This window comes from Convolutriloba macropyga, chromosome 6, assembly GCF_964194025.1.
Source record: "Convolutriloba macropyga chromosome 6, txConMacr16.3, whole genome shotgun sequence".
Taxonomy (NCBI): Eukaryota; Metazoa; Xenacoelomorpha; order Acoela; family Convolutidae; genus Convolutriloba; species Convolutriloba macropyga.
In genome coordinates, this window is record NC_134473.1 from 55328475 (window position 1) to 55346916 (window position 18442).

General features: G+C 36.0%; 1 protein-coding gene across 2 annotated transcripts in view; it reads left to right on the forward strand.

Annotated features, from left to right (window-relative positions):
- LOC142341776 (uncharacterized) overlaps positions 1-18442 on the forward strand; it is a 645707-nt gene that overhangs the window by 587790 nt on the left and 39475 nt on the right. For both annotated transcript variants that reach the window (XM_075392995.1, XM_075392996.1), the window contains exons 2-4: positions 11818-12018; positions 12524-12652; positions 16359-16610. In XM_075392995.1, coding sequence (XP_075249110.1) covers positions 11821-12018; positions 12524-12652; positions 16359-16610 — 579 coding nt within the window. In that variant the 5' untranslated portion in view covers positions 11818-11820. The remainder of the gene's footprint in view (positions 1-11817; positions 12019-12523; positions 12653-16358; positions 16611-18442) is intronic.

The following is an 18442-nucleotide window of genomic DNA, read 5'->3' on the forward strand; positions in this document are numbered from 1 at the left end:
CCTTCAGGTACTCTCTTCTATCATTGTCACGTTCTCTTCGCTTCAATCCGCTTTCTATGTCCTCGAAGAGAAGCGGTTTTTCCTCTTGACACGGACAAAAATGAAAGAAACATCCCATCGCTTCAAAAACCGTGTTGCAATGGTTACAAAACCCATCAACTAAATAAGGACCGAGCTTCTTTTGTTTCTTGTGTGTGAACTGGGTTTGTATTTTACAATTGGGGTGAACCTGTTGGAAGTAGTCCATGACCTGCTGTTCAAAGTAGCTTCTCCAGTTCCTGTTCGGATGAAATTTTTCGGTCTCTTCATTGTACTCCCACTTTGTATAGGGTCCTGTTGGCATCTCTTTTGTCATGGAAAAAGGGTACAACTGACTGGCATCTATTCCGACGATGGACTTGCAAACGTTTTCTGACTCTCGAATTTTTGTTTCACCAACTTTTGCATACCTTGTAAAGATAATTGAGGGTCCCCCTGTTAGCCACTTTCGAATGTAATTATCATATTCTTTATCCTTCTCACAAAACGGAAAAAAAGCTGCATCTGTTGACGAATGAAGGAACCTGTTTGCCAAGTTGGGAAGAGTGTAGCCCAACTTCAACATGTCTACTTGTCTTGAGTGGTAAAAACTGATCATTTTCTTCATAGCCTCAAGTGTAGGTTCGACATCTTTGTTATTGTACCACATGAGGAAGTCACGAAACGTCTGCATACCTTTTTTTCCCATATATTTTGGAGCTCCAAGTAATTTTCTTCGGCATTTTGTGGAACTTTCTTGAGTCTCAACTTCTTCAAAATTTCATCCTGCTCCATTCCACCGTTTTTCAATTCCACAAACTTATCGTAATCGACTGAAAGAACGTTGTGATTCTTCAACTTGCTCCAAAAGCTGTCAATTGGTGGCAGTAGGGATACATTCAACTTCTCAATACTGTCGAACCATTCATAGGGGAAGAAACCTTTCTCTTCACTCGCTCCATAGGCTTTTAGGAAATTATCCAAAGTTGTCGCTCCTCCCAGGAAGTTTAAAATGTCCAGAAACTGTAGACCAAGAAAATTCATGCCAATATATTTATTCCCCATTCGAATCACTTTAGGAATAACGTTTTTTTCTAATAAGAGGTGATGCAGAAGATACTCTTTTATTAGGTTTAAATCATACCGAGAGCTGTTGAATCCGAAAACAGGTATGGTACTGTAATAATTTTCAAAATCTTGTCTCAATTTTGACATCACCCTGAGCTCGCTTCTCAGTCTCCTAATTTCAAGATCTTCGTCTTCCTCCACCTCGGGTTCAGCTTCGTTCTCAAATAAGTCTTCCGCTCCGGTGGGTACCTGCTTGTCTTTCACTGGAACCAGTTGTCGAAGAGCCCAATATTTTTCTTCCAATACCAGTACGAAATCATTGAGTTTCTCCCTCATTAGAAGCGTGCTCTTTTCCGCTATATTACTCAAGCTGGATACAAAATCACGGATTAGTTGAAGCGGATCTTCGTTGCAAATAAAAATTGGTTGGGAGAGCAGATTCGAGGATATTGACACACTAATGGGGACATGTTTTCCAATCCATGAAGTCAAATCTGTGTTTTTGAGTGTACTGTCGGGGACTGTTATTGACTCAAAATCGAATACGATAAGATGAGAAAACAATCTCAGCTCTTGCGGAACATTAATATTTACATCTTCCAAGCGCTCGAAAATAGTTTCTGATAGCTGATAGGCACCTGAGGGATAGTGGTGTTTTGTTTTCTCTGAGCAATTCCTCATGTGGACTTCCAAATTATTTGATCTGTCGAAAAAGTGATCGCATACGTAGCACCGGAACTTTTTGAGGAATTTGTTGATGTCTGCTGTCCAACAGATATGGTTTTCATATCTCAGTAATGAAGTTGTCTTTGAACGTTTCATCGAGGAGCGACGAGTAAGTTCAGCAAACATATCCGATTGTTCGTCAAAAAATATGGAGTAAACTTGAATATTTCTGTCAACTAGAGCCTCAAGAACAGGAATATCGTCCTCATGTATTCCTGGAAAGGTTTCGCCATCTCTCCTTGTCGCTGAGAGGAATGTCTGCATTAACTCCATTGTATTTTGCTGTAGATCATTGCTGCCATGTAATTCGTAGGCCAATGCACGGAACATACACAAATTGTCTTGGTAAGGTTTGTTTTCGCAGTCAGATACAAAACATTTAACTATTGGATTCTTGACTAAGGCTGATGGAATAGGTTGTTTAATGCATCCTAGCGGAACACCACTGAGCAGAAATACGAAGAAAGTGACATTTGTAACGCAATAAAACTTCCATTTTGTGTCTGGACGTTGATTGATTAGATTTGGTAAAATTTCATCTTGTCTCAGCATTGATTTGATAAAATTGAGATCTGAGTCGTCAGAGAGAACCATGGGATTTAAAAATATGGGGTTGTTATCTGCTGCGTAGTAGTAACGAAACTCTTCAGGATTTTGCACACTCTGCAGCACGAATCCAAATGAAATATTGATTTTAGCTGAACTGGGTAACTCGTTGTAAACACAATCCAATTTTTCAATCAAGGTTTCATGATTGATCTCCATTATTTTGAAGTTGTGAACTTTCTTTCTGGACAATTCAAGAACCGAGTCTCGCAGAAAGTGATGAACCGTTTGAAGTTCACTATGAAGAGCGGGAGATTCTCCATAGATAGATAAGTCAACTTCATCGTAGGTGCTAGGTGTTGAACGCTGGTGACTGTTTCGTTTGTGATGTAGAATTTGATAATAAGTAGAGAAGGATAAGGGACAGCTGCTACAAGAAAATTTTTTCTTGATAATCAGAGACGGTGCATGTACAGAAGCAATGTGTTTCTGCAATTTTGCTTCGTCCGGAAATGATTGTGAGCATTGTGAACATCTTTTTGCGTGAAGCTTCTGATGTCTGCTCATATTGGATTTCATAATAAGCTTCTTGCAGGAAGAACACTGTTCCTTTGGGTTAGAATTTCTGGGCATTTTCGCTGAAAATAAAAAATGAAATGTTAGATTGGAAGTGAGAAAGGAGTAAAAAAAATTGTTAAAATGAAAGTTGCGGTGGAATAAAAATTTGTCAGAAGTTGGAATGATTATTGTACTCCACAGCACTCAATTCTGTAAATCAGAAAAACAAAACGGAAATGAAAAGTCCTTTATCAAATATGACGTAATTGCGACGACAAAATGACGTAACTATAACGACATAATGATGAAATTGTGACGACGAAAGGACGTAATTATAAAGACATAAAGACGTAATTGTGACGACATAATGACGTAATTGTGACGACATAATGGCGTAATTGTGACGACAAAATGACGTAATTATGACGATAGAATTACGTAATTTTGACGACAAAATGACGTCATTTTGACGACACTATGACGTAATTGTGACGTGTTATGATGTTATTGTGATGTTATGATTAATTTTGACTATAAAATAGTGACTAATTGCCTAATCATGTGAGAATTTTATGATTTTCAATGGTTTTTTTTATTTCAATAATTGGGTATATATTCCTTCCTCAAAAACATGTTTTAATAAAAGTAAACTTACCAGTTTCTTTTTTGGATTTTAAGCTGAAGTGAAGTGTTGTATTATCTACTATAGGGGGAAGTTCTGGCTGGCTAAAATGGTCCAGTTTAATTACAGGAGCAAAGGAAAATTTCTATTAATTAAATTTATTTGCTTACCCGCTTCAACACTGCAAGTGATCAACTTGAAACTGGCAACAAGGAGAAAGAAACAAAGACTATCTGAAAAAAAAGATAAATTAAACTATAATTTTGATCAACTGATTTTTAGAAGTTGTTTGAAATAATGAATGGGAGTAGTGGCTTGGGAATAGGAGTAGTGTCCTAATAAAAGCAAACTTACCAGTTTTATTTTGGACTTGGAAGCGATGTGATGTGATGCAATATATACTATTTGGGGATATTTTGGCTGGCTAAAATGGTCCAGTTTAAATACAGGAACAAAGGAAAATTTCTATTAGTTGAAATTGTTTGCTTACCTGCTTCAACACTGCAAGTGTTCAACTTGAAACTCTTCTTGCTGCAAGGAGAAAGAAACAAAGACTATCTGAAAAAAATGATAAATTAAACGAGAATTTTGACCAACTGATTTTTAGAAGTTGATTGAAATAATGAATAGGAGTAGAGACTAATATATGAGCCAGCCAATCTAATTTGTTTTTGAGGGATTATCTTGCTAATCCTTTTCGTGTGAACAGCTTTGGTATCATGCTGTGCGGTACATTTTTGAAAATCACGTCTAACGTACGTAACTGTAAATGAGTCATCCTACCTAATTTAATATTAAAACATTATCCTGCTAATCCCTTTCGTGTGAACAGCTTGGGTATCAAGCTGTGAGGTACGTATTTGGAAATTGACATTAGTAAAGTGTAATATGGTAGGGGGTCAATGACCTGACTGATTTGCTGTTAAGTCACTATCTTGCTAATCCCCTTCGTGTGAACCGCGTGGGTATCATGCTGTGAGGTACGTTTTTGGAAATTTACATTATTAAAGTGTAAAATGGTAAGGGGTCAATGACCTTACTGATTTGTTGTTAAGACACTGTCTTGCTAATCCCTTTAGTGTGAACAGCTTGGGTGTCATGCTGTGAGGTACACTTTTGAAAATTTACATTAGTAAACTGTAATATGGTAGGGGGTCAATGTCCTGACTGATTTGCTGTTAAGGCACTATCTTGCTAATCCCCTTCGTGTGAACAGCGTGGGTATCATGCTGTGAGGTACGTTTTTTGGAAATCTAGTAACCGTACGTAAGTGTAAATGAGTCACCCTATCTAATTTAATATCAAAACATTACCTAACTAATCCCCTTTGAGAGAACAGCTTGGGTGTCATGCTGTGAGGTACGTCTTTGAAAATTTACATTATTAAAGTGCAATATGGGAATGAGTAAATGACCTAATTTAATATTAAGGGATTAACTTGCTAATGCCCCTCGTGTGAACAGCTTGGGTATCAAGCTGTGAGGTACTTTCTTGGAATTTGAGCGAAAATGGGCTATACCTAATCTTAATACATAGGTACTTCCTTTTACCCCCCCCCCCCCTGTCTTGCTTAACTATTACTACTACCGTATTTGAGGATATGACTACGAACGCAGCCCCACGGAGTCATAGCCACTGTGAAAACGAATGAAAAATGGGCAAACAATCTTGATGCATTTCATTTGCTTCAGCCGAATATTTGCTTTGCCTGAAGGGTAGCGAACACCAGGAGTGTTACGATTCTTCTTTTTGTAAAATTATACTGGATGGTGAGTCCCATGCTCACTATCAAACATGGAAATGAACTTAATCAAACGCAAGGAATGCATCCAATGCTGCTACAAAACGACTGCAACAAGAAAAATCTCCACCTAAATAAAACTAACGCTCCTCTGCTGTCTTTAAGCCCACCCAGGGCTAAATTGCGTCAACGGTCACTGGAGGCGATCTCACAGACAATACGCCTAATGATTAATTTGATTTTGAAATCACTACTGTAGAAACTATTTGAGTCAAACCTCTCGAAGTTCGTGCAAACGCAATTAGACTTAGTACGAGCAACGAGTCTGACCGAATAGTTAGCTGCGGCCTGCATTCGGCTGAAAATCCAAATTCTCACCCTATTCAAATTTGTGCAAACGTGATTTCTTTAACAAAAATATGACAAATAAGAACCTCAAATATGCCCAACATTGTAACCGGGGAAGATTTGATTGAGCAATTTGTAAAAATGTTTGACTAATGTTTTAGTGATGTGGACATTTTGGTCCCACAATAATTTTGGTAACCTTGATTGTTGTCATCAACATTCTATTTGATTAAAAATTTCACCACCAAAGGAAGGCAATGACCCACAATGCACTTCTGGAAGCCCGCTTACTCCAAAAGCTGGAAAAACGATTTTCCAATGATTTTACGAACCAGCACTCGTTATGAGGCAATTAAAACTCTGTCAGAGAAAGGAGAAAGAGTTCATTATTATGGGTGATCTGAAGCATAGCATATCATGGATCCGACAATATTGAAAATATAGGCTTCAAAATTTGTGTTAAGAATCTCATCAGGTCACCCCTCATTTTTCAGACAAGGATTAGTACAGCAAAATTCCCCCGAAATAGAATTTGTCAATTGAATCTCTTATTTAAACAATGATGCCAAGCGATTGTGACACGCTATGGACCTGTACGTCTTCTGTGTTGTATCTCGAAGGTTTTCGAAAAAGTGTTCGACCCACTTTATAATTATTGTCAACCCAAACTAAATAAAAATCAGTTTGGGTTAAGAAAAAGTTAATCTTTGACCACTCAGATTCTGTCATCTCTAGATTCTTTATTAATAGCCGCACAGCGATAGCTGGGGCTATTATTGGCCTTCTCTTGGTTTTTTTTTTATTTCGTCGTCATGATTTTTGTTACGACCATATGACGTCACAGCCACTTTTTGTTCATTCGTTCATGCAATTTCAACTGAATTGCATGTGTGACGTCATTTTTCGCTCTTAGTGGAGCGAGTTTTTTTGTTCATGCGCGTGATTAAATTTTTGGTCACACTTGACTTACCTCACTCTCAAAAATGACTTCCTGACTTTGAAATTGACTTTTATTTACTTTAATTCAAAGAGATAAGGTCAAATGGGTATGTGTCACTCTAAATGAAGGTTATTTGAGATCAGCTAATAGAGGCAGCAATAACTTATACAGATTTTTAATCAAAATATAACAGATCAGCCTTCAAAGAAAAGACGGGTTTTTTTTGGTCTGTCTTTTTTACTGTTTTTTTTATACTGCCGATCTACGAATCTATTGCGGCTATTTTCTGGCAATCTGCCAGCTATGTTAAAAACATTTGATGACGTGACAATAAACGAAATTGCAGTTCTCAATGTTGACTTTGCCCAAGCTTTCGACAAAGTTAAACATTACTTATACAAATGATTGACACTTTCGAAACGGGAGGACACTTACAGCTCTTGTATTCAAATTAGAGAACAGAAACCAATTAGTAAAAGTAGGCAACACCTGCTGTTCTTTTAGACGTGAGTGCTGTGCAACATTGTTTCCTTTTCGGTACACTTTTTTTCCTATTTTACATTATCGACTTGCCAGACGCAGACGCAAAACCAAACCGTGAAACCCATAGATTTTCTAATGACTGTAATTTGTTGCTTTAGATCAGGCATCACTAAGTAAAGTTGCAGAAACATCGAAAATTGGTGTATTCAAAACGGAATAGAATCAAACACAATTATTTGTAGGTTATTGAACGTTAGGAGCAACCCATCCTCTACAATTACTGTTCAACAAATCGAATTGCAAGAATGATCTTGACCGTGTAGCTTCAGTTCTCACTTGGAATAACATTTGTCGTCAATTATGAGGAGCAACCAGCCCACTGTTCCAGACCAAGCTTAATATATCAGCTCGTAGCTCACTTGCAAACAAACTAAAACTCGTATTTCCTGCGTTATTCCAATATTGACGTTTTCCTGACCAGCGTAGTTGACAAACCAAAGTGTGTCGATGATGGAAAAGGCATGTCATGGCTACTAAATGGATTATGGGGTCTTTAGTGTTCATTATAAAGAACACTTTATCAATCTGAAGCCTCTTTGCTATATTATATCGAAATGCCTTACTTCTCTTCGTCATCTGTCTCGCAACAAATGTGACCTCCCCAAAAACCTAGAAATAATCGAGGACAAAAGGGCAAGACAACACAGCGGAGACGATTTGAGAATTATGAGCAACCGTCCGGTTTAAGCTGACTCATTTTTCTTCTACCGAACTAAATAATTATTCATCGTCATCAAATGAAATTCCGAAAACATAGGCGGTCAACTCAACAAACGCTCTATCACAAAAGCTTATTGGCCCTTAACCACACTAGCCTAAGAAGTAAATGCTCATGGTGTTTATTGTAGATGTGACAATTGTAACAGCCTGAAAAAAATTATAGCTGAAGATGGACTGCTACTAGGGGTTCGTGGAAACCCCGGGAACCCTGCCCACAAATCCCCTACTACGTCTATGATGATAGACGCGATTTTCGATCTACTGTCCCATTTCTTCGTTTCGATCTATTGTTAGGGCACCATATAATGTCTCGACTAAGAGTGCATCCATAAACAGAAACGGCTCGCTTGAAAAATGTATAGTTTTTGATTTTGATTAATACCTGCGAAGCGTTAGCGGCTATTATTGGGGACATCGTGGTTTTTTACAATTCAAAGAATTTGAATTTTATTGGGGTACTGTGTCTTTCTAAAGATGTTTTTACACATTTTTCAATGACTTTGATCTTTCAAAACGGGATAAACAGGTAAAGCTCAGCCGGTATTAAGTTTCATTATAGACCCAAAGTGGGCTTTAGTACTCTTTCACGTGCTAAGAGTTATGCAGCTGCTGGGATGGCCTTAATTTAAGGTTAAAAGGTCATTTTAAGTAGTTTTTCAGCTCAAAATGGCATTTTTTGTCTTTGAGGTTTTTTAGCCTCAGGGGCCAGGGAATCTTCTTTAAGGTTTGATAATAGGTTTCTGCATATTTTCTAGTAACAATGGAATGGTTTTCAACATTTTGATGTCTCGAATTTTAGCATTTTTTTTCAAGTTTCCCTAATTTTTTTTTTCAATTTTTGATTTTTCTGGCCTCAAGGGTCAGAAAACCTATTCCATGCTCTGAAAAAAAGTTACTGGATGGTTGTTAGTGTCTTTGGAATTGTTGCCAACAATTTAACATTTCGAATTTTGGAATTTTTTTCATAAAATTTGCATTTTTCAAGTTTTTTGGAAACATTTGTCTTTTCGTTTTTTTCTCGTCTCAGTAGCCAGGTCAGCTCTTTCAGGGTTTGAGTGTATGTTATTACATAGTTGCTTGGGGTAATCGAATGGTTTTCAACATTTTAATAGAACGAAGTTCTTTTTGATACCTAATTTATCGATATTTATCAGCCTATGATTTTTTAGGGCTTGGAATTGGGTTACTGGATATTCTCTAGAGACACAGAAGTGGTTCTAAAGATATTAATATCACAATTTTCAGCAGCTTTTCCTTGAAATTTGCAATTTATTTCTTCGAATTTTTGTCATTTTCTGAGTTAATCGATGTTCAAGGGCGAATGATTTTTTTCAGGTCTTGCAGGTATAATACTGGGCCGATTTGAGACACAAAATTTGGTATTGAACAAAGGTATGTTTAAATGGATCACATTTTGCCTTAGGGGTAAAAGCTTCAATAGTTTTAGCAATGAGTATTTTTTGTTGAGTTTGTTTGATTGTTTGTTTCTCAACTTTTCGAGATAATTTTGTGTTTTGGCTGGGATTGTTCAATTGTTCTGCTTGTCACGTAAAGTACTTCTTAGTTTTTTATTCAATTCTTTGAATTGTGTTTCAGGACTTGTTCTCCTGTTTTTTTGAGATCTGTTCACACATTTTCATGATATTTGAAGTCAAATTGGAGTTGAGTTGTGATTTTGGTCACGCCGAAAAAGGAAGTGGGGCGAAAAAGCGAATGGTTTTGCGGCGTGACATTTTTTCACTCGAAAATTAATGTTAAGTAAAAATATAGTAAGAGAAAAATTTGCTTTCTCGCTAGTGGTTTTTTGTTCACTGCGGCATTTCGACATTGATTTTGGCTCTTTTTTTATTGATTTCTAAATGGTATTTTAGTTTTATTCATAGTCCGTTTTAGGTTTTGTTTTTCGTTTAGTCAATAAAATTTTTTTGAATTGTACGTCATGACTTGTCCTATGTTTTTTTTAAATCGTCGTCTCTATCGATGATTCTTACGACCTGACTTCGTGGAATTGACTTTTTCAATGACTTCAGCGACTTCCACTGCTTTGTAATTAAAATTTGTGTTCGTGACGTCATTTTTGCTTTTAGGCCAATTGCGTGACTTACCTCACTCATCAATATGACTTTTGAACTTACTTCATGAACTTTATGAACATGAACTTTATGATTTTTATGAACATTTACTTGTTGAAGATCTATAGTGTGCATCTAATTAGTGCCAAACTTATATGCCCTAATTCTTGAGCATTAGTCTTGAGTTTTTGATTTCAAATATCAATTTTGAAAAAGCTGTTTTAGGGCTTTTTTCCCTATAGAGCGTATGTGTCATAAAATTTACAGCCCAAATCTAACCCAAAAAGTCTAGTGGTCTATTAGAGGACTGGTGGTCGAATTGTCTGTCTTATTTCTTTAGATGTCAATTCATGGAAGGCCACAAACGTCTATCGCGGCCATTTTCCGGCAATATGCCGGCTATGTTTTACTTTTATTTACTTGCGTACCGTCTGTGTTTAATTTCACCTTGTTTCTGAATGCCAAATGTTTTGAATTGCCAAATGTCGTTAGGCAAATAATTACTATTAAGTTCTGATGCGTATGATAATCCATCGCTATCAGTTTTCAGTTGATCGAAAGTGATCTGCTTTTTTGGACACAATCTTGGATTGCAGATTTTCTTTTTCGTGTACCTGGTTTTTTTTTCTCAAGTTAGATTTTGATGTGTCTGAAACGATGAAATGTTGGTGCGAAATCGTATTGCAATCTTCCCTCCATTCAGGCTTTGTTGTTGTCTCTGGCGTGCTATAATGATAGTCTGCTAACATTTTCTCAACTTGACAGCCTTTAATTTAATTTCAGCCTTTTTTGCTATGATGTCATTTGGGTTAATGATATTGCCGGTTTGAAGAGACAAAAATAATTGGAAGAAAAACTAACTTTCTTTTGGAAATTCTTATTCTGGGTTTGGCTTTTTTCTGTTTTATTAGAGATGACTGGTGTTTAATTGCTCTCGAACAAAGTTTGAAGACGTTTTTTTATTAATATGTTTGTAATATTGCTTGACCGTTTTTGCAGTTTTGATCTAAAACATACTTTTGCTCTCGGGGAATTTTTTACACTTAACTCTTGATTTGTGGCTTTTGTTGGTATTATAAAGGCAATTGTTGTTGCAATAGCAAAGCAGGTATAGATTAGCGTTGAAACTCTCAATACTATCGGGGAGGTCGAGGAATCGATCAGCTTCGCTCTGTTGGATGTATTTGCAGGCGCGGTAATTTTATGCTGGCACCCTTGTGGATTAAATTACCTCTCCTGTTGTTCGAGAGTAGGTATTCCAACTTAGTCGGTTTGTGTTTGAGCTTTTGTTCTAGAACATTTTTTTTTGACTTTTTGAGTGATCTAAGTTGCTCTTGTTCTGAAATAAGTTTGTTGGTTACAGCGATTTTGAGCGTATGAAAAACAGCGATTTTGAGCGTATGACTAACTTCGGATGAATTGCGCTCGACCGACCGACGGGGCAATTTAATTTAGAGAGGGTGTATCTAAGAAATGCTTTATAGGTGCAAAAAATTCCCAACTAGGGTTAGAACCCGGACTTCGAGGTTGTCAGCCTGACACCTTACCACTGCGCTAGAATGCCTTTGATTTCAAATTGCTCTGAATCATTTTAAGGAACAAACTTTATTCAGAACGAGAGCAACTTAGATCACTCGAAAACGAGGAACTAAAAATCTAAATTAAATTGCCCGGGCCTGTCGTTTGTCGGATTATATTTGATTCGCTTACGCCAATAAGTTCTGTCTCATTATACTGACTGTAATACGAGAGAAGCATATAAAATTATCAGGGACCTCAATGTTTTATACAGCGCTATTTTTTAGAGAAAATTTGATGGCGCGGGACGTCTAATTTTTATAACACATTTGTAATGGACACTGTAGATAATAAAAAATTGCGGTTTTGAAATAATTTTCAGTTTCTGTAATTTTTCAGAATGACTGATTGTGATATTGAAGTGATAGACATTGAGAAGGATAATGAAGAAGACATCCAAATCATTGAAACCAAAAACAAGAGTCAGAAGTCCTCTGAAGCTGACGATGACAAAGCAAAAGAAATAAACAATGAGAACCAGGGAATTGTACCTACCGTGAATACAATTGCTGACGATTCCGATAGTGACAATGATTGTGTAAATAATGTTTTTTTTATATTGTTGGACCTACATAAAAGGAATGTTGAAGTAGGCTACAGTTTAACCCCAATATTAGTCCATTTTAAGGATTTCTAGCTGTGGTTTGTGTGAGTGCAAGCTTGAAATCCCATGTTGAAATTAATGAAAGTATGGGTTTTCAATCATTTCAAGGTTTCATGGTATTTCAAGCTTGCTCCTACCTAATTTTGTAGTCACACTTACTACATGAGTAAAGTTATTAAATCTTTTTATTTAAATATTTTTGACGATAAAGCGATTTCTCTAATTTGCAAAAAGTAGAATGAACTATTATGTGATAAAAGTCTTGAGGTACGGTGTTGACGTGTTGTTTTCGAAATAGTTTTTGAGTGATATCAATTTTGAACTGTGAAAAATAATTGATAATTTTGTTGCGTCGATGCTCAATTTTTAAGTGTTTAGTTATTCTTCCTATTGCATGGATTTTTGTTTTAGCTGTATATTAAAATTATTGTAATTTTAGACTCTTGCCTCTTTGGCGAAGACGGCCAAGGCTGAGAAGTTGAAGCAGGAGGCGTCGAAGTTGGGTGCGAAACCTCTTACGGACCTGTTCAGTGACAATGCAAATGACTCTCAACAGCCATATGATGCGGTGAGTCACTGATGTTCTAAGCTAAATGAAAAATGTTTACGGAACATAGCCTGCCATTTTTCATGTAGCACCGGAACAGTAACCTAATTCAAAATGTGTTTTGAGTACCTAAAGGTAACAATCAAAATTACTTGAGAAATCTTAACAGATCTCTACGGAATTTTATGCCTATCTCTGTTTGGTTGCTGAAAAAACATTGAGTATATGAAACGCAATAATCCTAGTGGTTTTTCGGCACTTGAAAAATTAGATTTTTAAACAAGAGAACAAAAAAAAATTCTTCGGATTAATCAATAGTCCCAGGTAAAACGTTCTATTCAAGAAAAACGACAGGTCTCCGCGAATTGTGGAATGGTTCATCGCTCTGCCCTTGACGTTAATATCAAAGCATGCAATCACTCACTTGAATAGATTTTACCCAATCAAGGTTTTAGAGTAAAAATCTTTTCTCAAATTATGGAAAAAATAGATGACATTAACTTTGCTCTATCAATATTCGGATTTTGCCTATTTGCCTTGATATAGTCGATCAGATTTGTACCTTGTACATCACTGCGAACCGCTACATTACGACGCAGAAGTATGCCCCAAAATTTCTGCCTTAGTAAAATTGGCTCGAAAATTAGATACATACAATGAACGAAATGTGGAGACATCCTTTGTATCTTACTTTTCGCAAAAGGGGTTCCGCCAATTTTGCGAAATAAAAGAACATTCGGAACGAAAAGTAGGTTACAAGTCTTGAAGCACGTTTCCGCTCAATTTAGGTATCTATTATTCGCGCGCATTTTGAGCATGCAATAAGCACTTTAATAAGCATTTTACTATACCTCGGCGTCGTAATGCTATTTTTTCCCTAAAGGAAAGCTCCTTAAATGACTGAAGATGATGAGTTGATTTAGTATGGCGTATTGTTTTAATATGAATTCAAAATGTTCATTCAAAATTGTTCACTATGTAGTTTATTTATTTTACAAAATGTTCTTTTGTGGAGCCTTAATACAGGTAGCATAGATTATTTAATTTCCAGATCCTCATAGTATAATTTTTTATCAAAGAAACAGTTCGATACTCTTTTGTACGCATAGAGATGGGTACATAGAGATGGGGAGTATAGTGTCTTATGGCTGCAAGAACCATAAACAAGAATTTAATTATGAACAATTGGTTGAATGTTACAGGAGAAGTAGTATTTGATTTGTGTCCGAACAAAGCAGTCCCAGACAAAACAGTTCCAAATTGCAAAATATTCCCAGACAAAACAATTTCAGACAAAATAGTCCAGAATAAATATCAGAAGAATTGTAAATATAATCTTCAAACAATCTATGAGTTAAGCTTCTGAATGCATTGTTTTTCGTTGATATGAATTAGGATTAAACCAAAAACTCGTTTCAAAATACATTTTGGCAAGAACTATATTGTAATCAGCTTAATATTTGTTCAATGAAATACAAGCATATGAATAAACTAAAGAGTTTCTTGGTTAATTGTTGCAAATATGCTTAACTTTATCTTTCGGACTATTTTGTCTGGCACTGTTTTGTCTAGGAATATTTGCTACTCGGGACTGTTTTGCCCGGGACTGTTTTGTCTGTTCACCATTTGATTAATTGATTTCAAAGATCATAGTTCTCATTTTTGACCCAATTCCTTATTATCTATACAGCGTTTGATCAGCATAATCAATATGGCATTAAAAAGAATGAGTTGAGTTGTTAAAATTTGCAATTTATGTTTACTGTATTGGTTTGTTATCTGCAAAAAGTATTACTTCTGAAGGTTGGCTTAATTAGAGATCTTATATTTGCGTGAGGAACCAAACAGAGTTTGATAAGGACCATCGGTATTCGACTAATACATTTCTGCCAGCATGAGGAAAAAACAGTTTTCAATTACCTGTTCTTAACTCAGGCACGATCGAGGACACTCCAAACGCTACCTTGTTAAATCATACATCTCGAGCTGCCTAAGTAGTGATTATTACTTAAGGTATCAAATACTTTTTGAAAATTAGGAAAATTGTTACTAGCCTTTTTTTATGGAACATGTTTTCTTTACTTGTTTAACTAGGGCATATATTTTTTGTTTCTGCATTTAAATGGTTTGCTGTGAACAAGGTTAAATTATGTATGAAGTCTAATTTAGATTGGTTTTTCGTAGAAAATGGTTGCTCCATTCAATTGCAACTGGTTTTGGTCAATTATAGTTTCGTTTTTGATCCACTTTTATGAAGTCGTAAAACACTTTTTGTAACTCACCTTATATCAATAATTGCTCTTGGCTAACGAATTTTTAATAGTTATATCAAATTTGCACTTTAAAGCATGTAGTGGTCTGTAATAAGCTTTAATAGTTTAATTTGAAGCTCTTTGATATTATTCATTACAGTGCTGAGGTATACCCAAATCGTCACGGGCAGATATCCCCGATGTGTGTATCTCGTGTTCGTTTTTACTATGTTAATACATTGAAAGTGGTACAATATTGCGGAAAATAGCTATTTTAGCAGAAACCGGCAAAATGGAAGGGAATATCGTATCCCATGTTCGCAAAAGTGTCCTAATTTTAGCCGCGAAATACAAGTACAAACTCAATAACCTATTTTTCGCGCGAGTTGTATCACACATCCGCTCAATTTACGTATCGATTTTTCGCACGCATTGTAGCTCGATTTCGCATATAATCCGCATTTAAGCCTTAATTAAAAACTACTTATTTAATTAAGCCTTACTTATTACTACTAGTAGTACTTTATTACTACTTTATTACTACTTATAGTACTTTGTTACTACTTATTACTACTTGTTAGTACTATTTATTACTACTTATTAAAATTGGCCATTCCCACATTGATATACAAAGCCTTTGATGTGCGAGAGATTTTTCGGAAAAAAATCAGTTTTTGTGGTTGCATGTATTTAAAGTACTTTAAAGCTTTGAAAGCTTCAATTAAATCTTTATTAAAGTGCTTATTGCATGCTCAAAATGCGCGCGAATAATAGAGACCTAAATTGAGCGGAAACGTACTGCAAGATTTGTTACCTACTTTTCGCACCGAATGTTCTTTTATTTCGCAAAATTGGCGGAACCCCTTTTGCGAAAAGTAAGATACAAAGGATGTCATCTAATTTCGTTCATTATATGTAACTAATTTTCGAGCCAATTTTACTAAGGCGGAAATTTTGGGGTATACCTCTGCATCGTAATGTTGTCTCCCTCTCGTAAAAGCATTCTTCAATTTACCCTTCTGCAAATTGTTTGAGCCGTGCCTGTCGTTCGAGAGCATTTCAGTATTACGAGTCGGTCATTTTTGTTAGTGTTCTTCAGAGGTATTTTCAGTGTTTTTAATTTTTAATGGAAATGATTGCTTTAAAGTTAGAGCAGACAGTTAATATATAGCCAAATTTTTGATTTGTACTAAACCGTTGTTTGGCTTTTGTCTACTGGGCTTTTTTGCAATAGCTGCGGTGGGGTTGATCGAAAGTTTGTAGAGAGAGTTGTGAGGTAGATTGATAGTTTCCTAAAAAGTAGTTCGTGCCATTTTTTTAAGATTCCCATTGAAATAAGCTGAAAATTCACATTTTCTATTTTTTTTCAGCGCTAAAATTCCATTTCTTGCTGGAATTAAACGCGTTTTCTTTCATGGCTAGATCGGAAATGCTGAGACGTAAATGGTTACTGGGGCTGTTTTTTTATCTAACAGGAAATGGAAGAGAGGAAACGGAAAGCAATAGAGTTGCGCAGACAGGCAGAAGAGAAGCGAGCTGAAGAACGAAAACAGCGGGAAGAGGAGAAAAGGAAGAAGGAAGAGGAAAAACTGCAGAAACAACAGGAGACAGAGAGGGCTAAAGCAGAGAAAGATGAAGCGAAGCGGTTGGCACTGGAGAAGAAGGCAGAGGAGAAACGGATTAAGGAGGAAGAAAAGGCGAAGAAGGATGATGACAAACTACTGCAGGTTGGCAAATTTTATGGGGTCTTCTAGTTTCAACGCTTTCGCCCTTATTAGGATGGAAACTTGTGCGTGCTACCGCAACGCAAACGTGTTATATTAACAAGTTGGGATTTCTAAGTGCCCGGGGACTGAGTAGATGCAAATAATGGAAATAGTTTACGGTTTTTCAATGGTTCGTGTATTCAGTTGCTGTAAGGTAAATATGCAATTTGAATATTTTGAATGTGTTGAGTCCTAGTGTATTCCTGGTATACCAGGAATATGTGATTTCTGGTGATCATATTAGTTGTTAAGTCTTTGTATGAATTCGTTTTAATCTTACTATAATCTTTTATGATATCTTAGTGTATGTGCATCAGATATAGTAAATTTTATATAATAAACAAGGCGGCTCGAGCGAGTCTGCGGAGAATGGAAAGTTCAAACATATATATCAAGTTTGCAAAAAAAAACTCGGCAAAAAATTGATGACACTTTTCTTCGATGTCAAAAACGGCTGAAATCTTAAGAGCCCTCAATTTGATATTTCTTACCAACCATATTCATCTTGACTATATTCATCGTCATGTTGTCGCTAATTATTTTGCGCGTAAAATTGATGTTCAACAGGCATATTCGATGCCAAAAAACTGCTGAATTAAAGCACCGAGTAAAAACTCTTTTTAACAGAGAAACTCATTGCGTTATCAAAAATCTACTTGAAGCAAATGAATTTTTGGAGCAATTTTGAGTACTTTTTTCGTTAATGTAAAAAATATCTATCAGCTGAATTCTTCCGAACTGTCAATTTGAGACATTTGTGCCAATAATCGTTCGTACTGACAATCACACTATCTGTCAAAAGTAATCATTCGCAAAATTTAAAGTGCGGATACAAAAACTATCTCGGTAAAAGATCGAAAAATATTAGCTCAAAGAAGGGAGAACCTTGATGCCAACAAATAACTTAATGAAAGTGATCTCCAACATTGGCTTAAGAACTCACATAACCTAAAAATAACCCCAAAATTTCCAATTTTTCTTCAAAACATGTTTTCTTATTTAAAGCATCCGTTACTTTTACTACTCAAGTCAAGAGCTGCTGGGATTTTTTTTTAAAAAGTTGTCCAAAATATAGTGACCATATTAGAGTGTTTTTTCCAGTCTTTTATTTTCACTCTTAATTTCCGCAAAGCGATTGCTGGAGCTGTTATTGCTTTTTCTTTGTTTTTTTTCGCCGTCAAGATTTTCGTTACAATCATTTGAAGTCGCGATCACTTTCAAATCTGCTTTTTGTTCATTCATGCTATTTCGTGCGGAACGTCAGACTGAAGAGCTTCCTGAACGTCATTTTTCCCTCACAGTGGAGTGATATTTTGTTTAATAGCCGCCCTCATCTTCTCAGCCGGCTATTATAGTGCTCCTATTTTTTTTTACTTCGTCGAATAAAAAAATGTTTCGCTTTACCTCATTTTGCCGCCTTTTCAACATTTTGCGTGAAATCTTTTTGACTTCTCTAGGCAAGTTTCTCTCTTCTCTCATTCTGCTAAAAGTGATTTTGAACATCAGTTGCTCAGCAAAGCAATTCACAATGAACAGAGTTAGTACAAAAATGGATGTCAGAAATAAAAACGGGATAAACCCATAAAGCCCAATTTTAGATGCCCGCTATTTGAACGTCGTTCCTATAATTCTTATTTACAATCTCTAATGCTTATTGTTATTGATAGTAGTCCATGTAGCCTCTCTCTGAGAAACAGAAGTATGTTCAACTACGAAATGCCATCAAAATAAATCGGACTTAAAAAAATGTTTTTGTACAAAATTTTTTTTTCAATATCTGTTAATTCAATCCC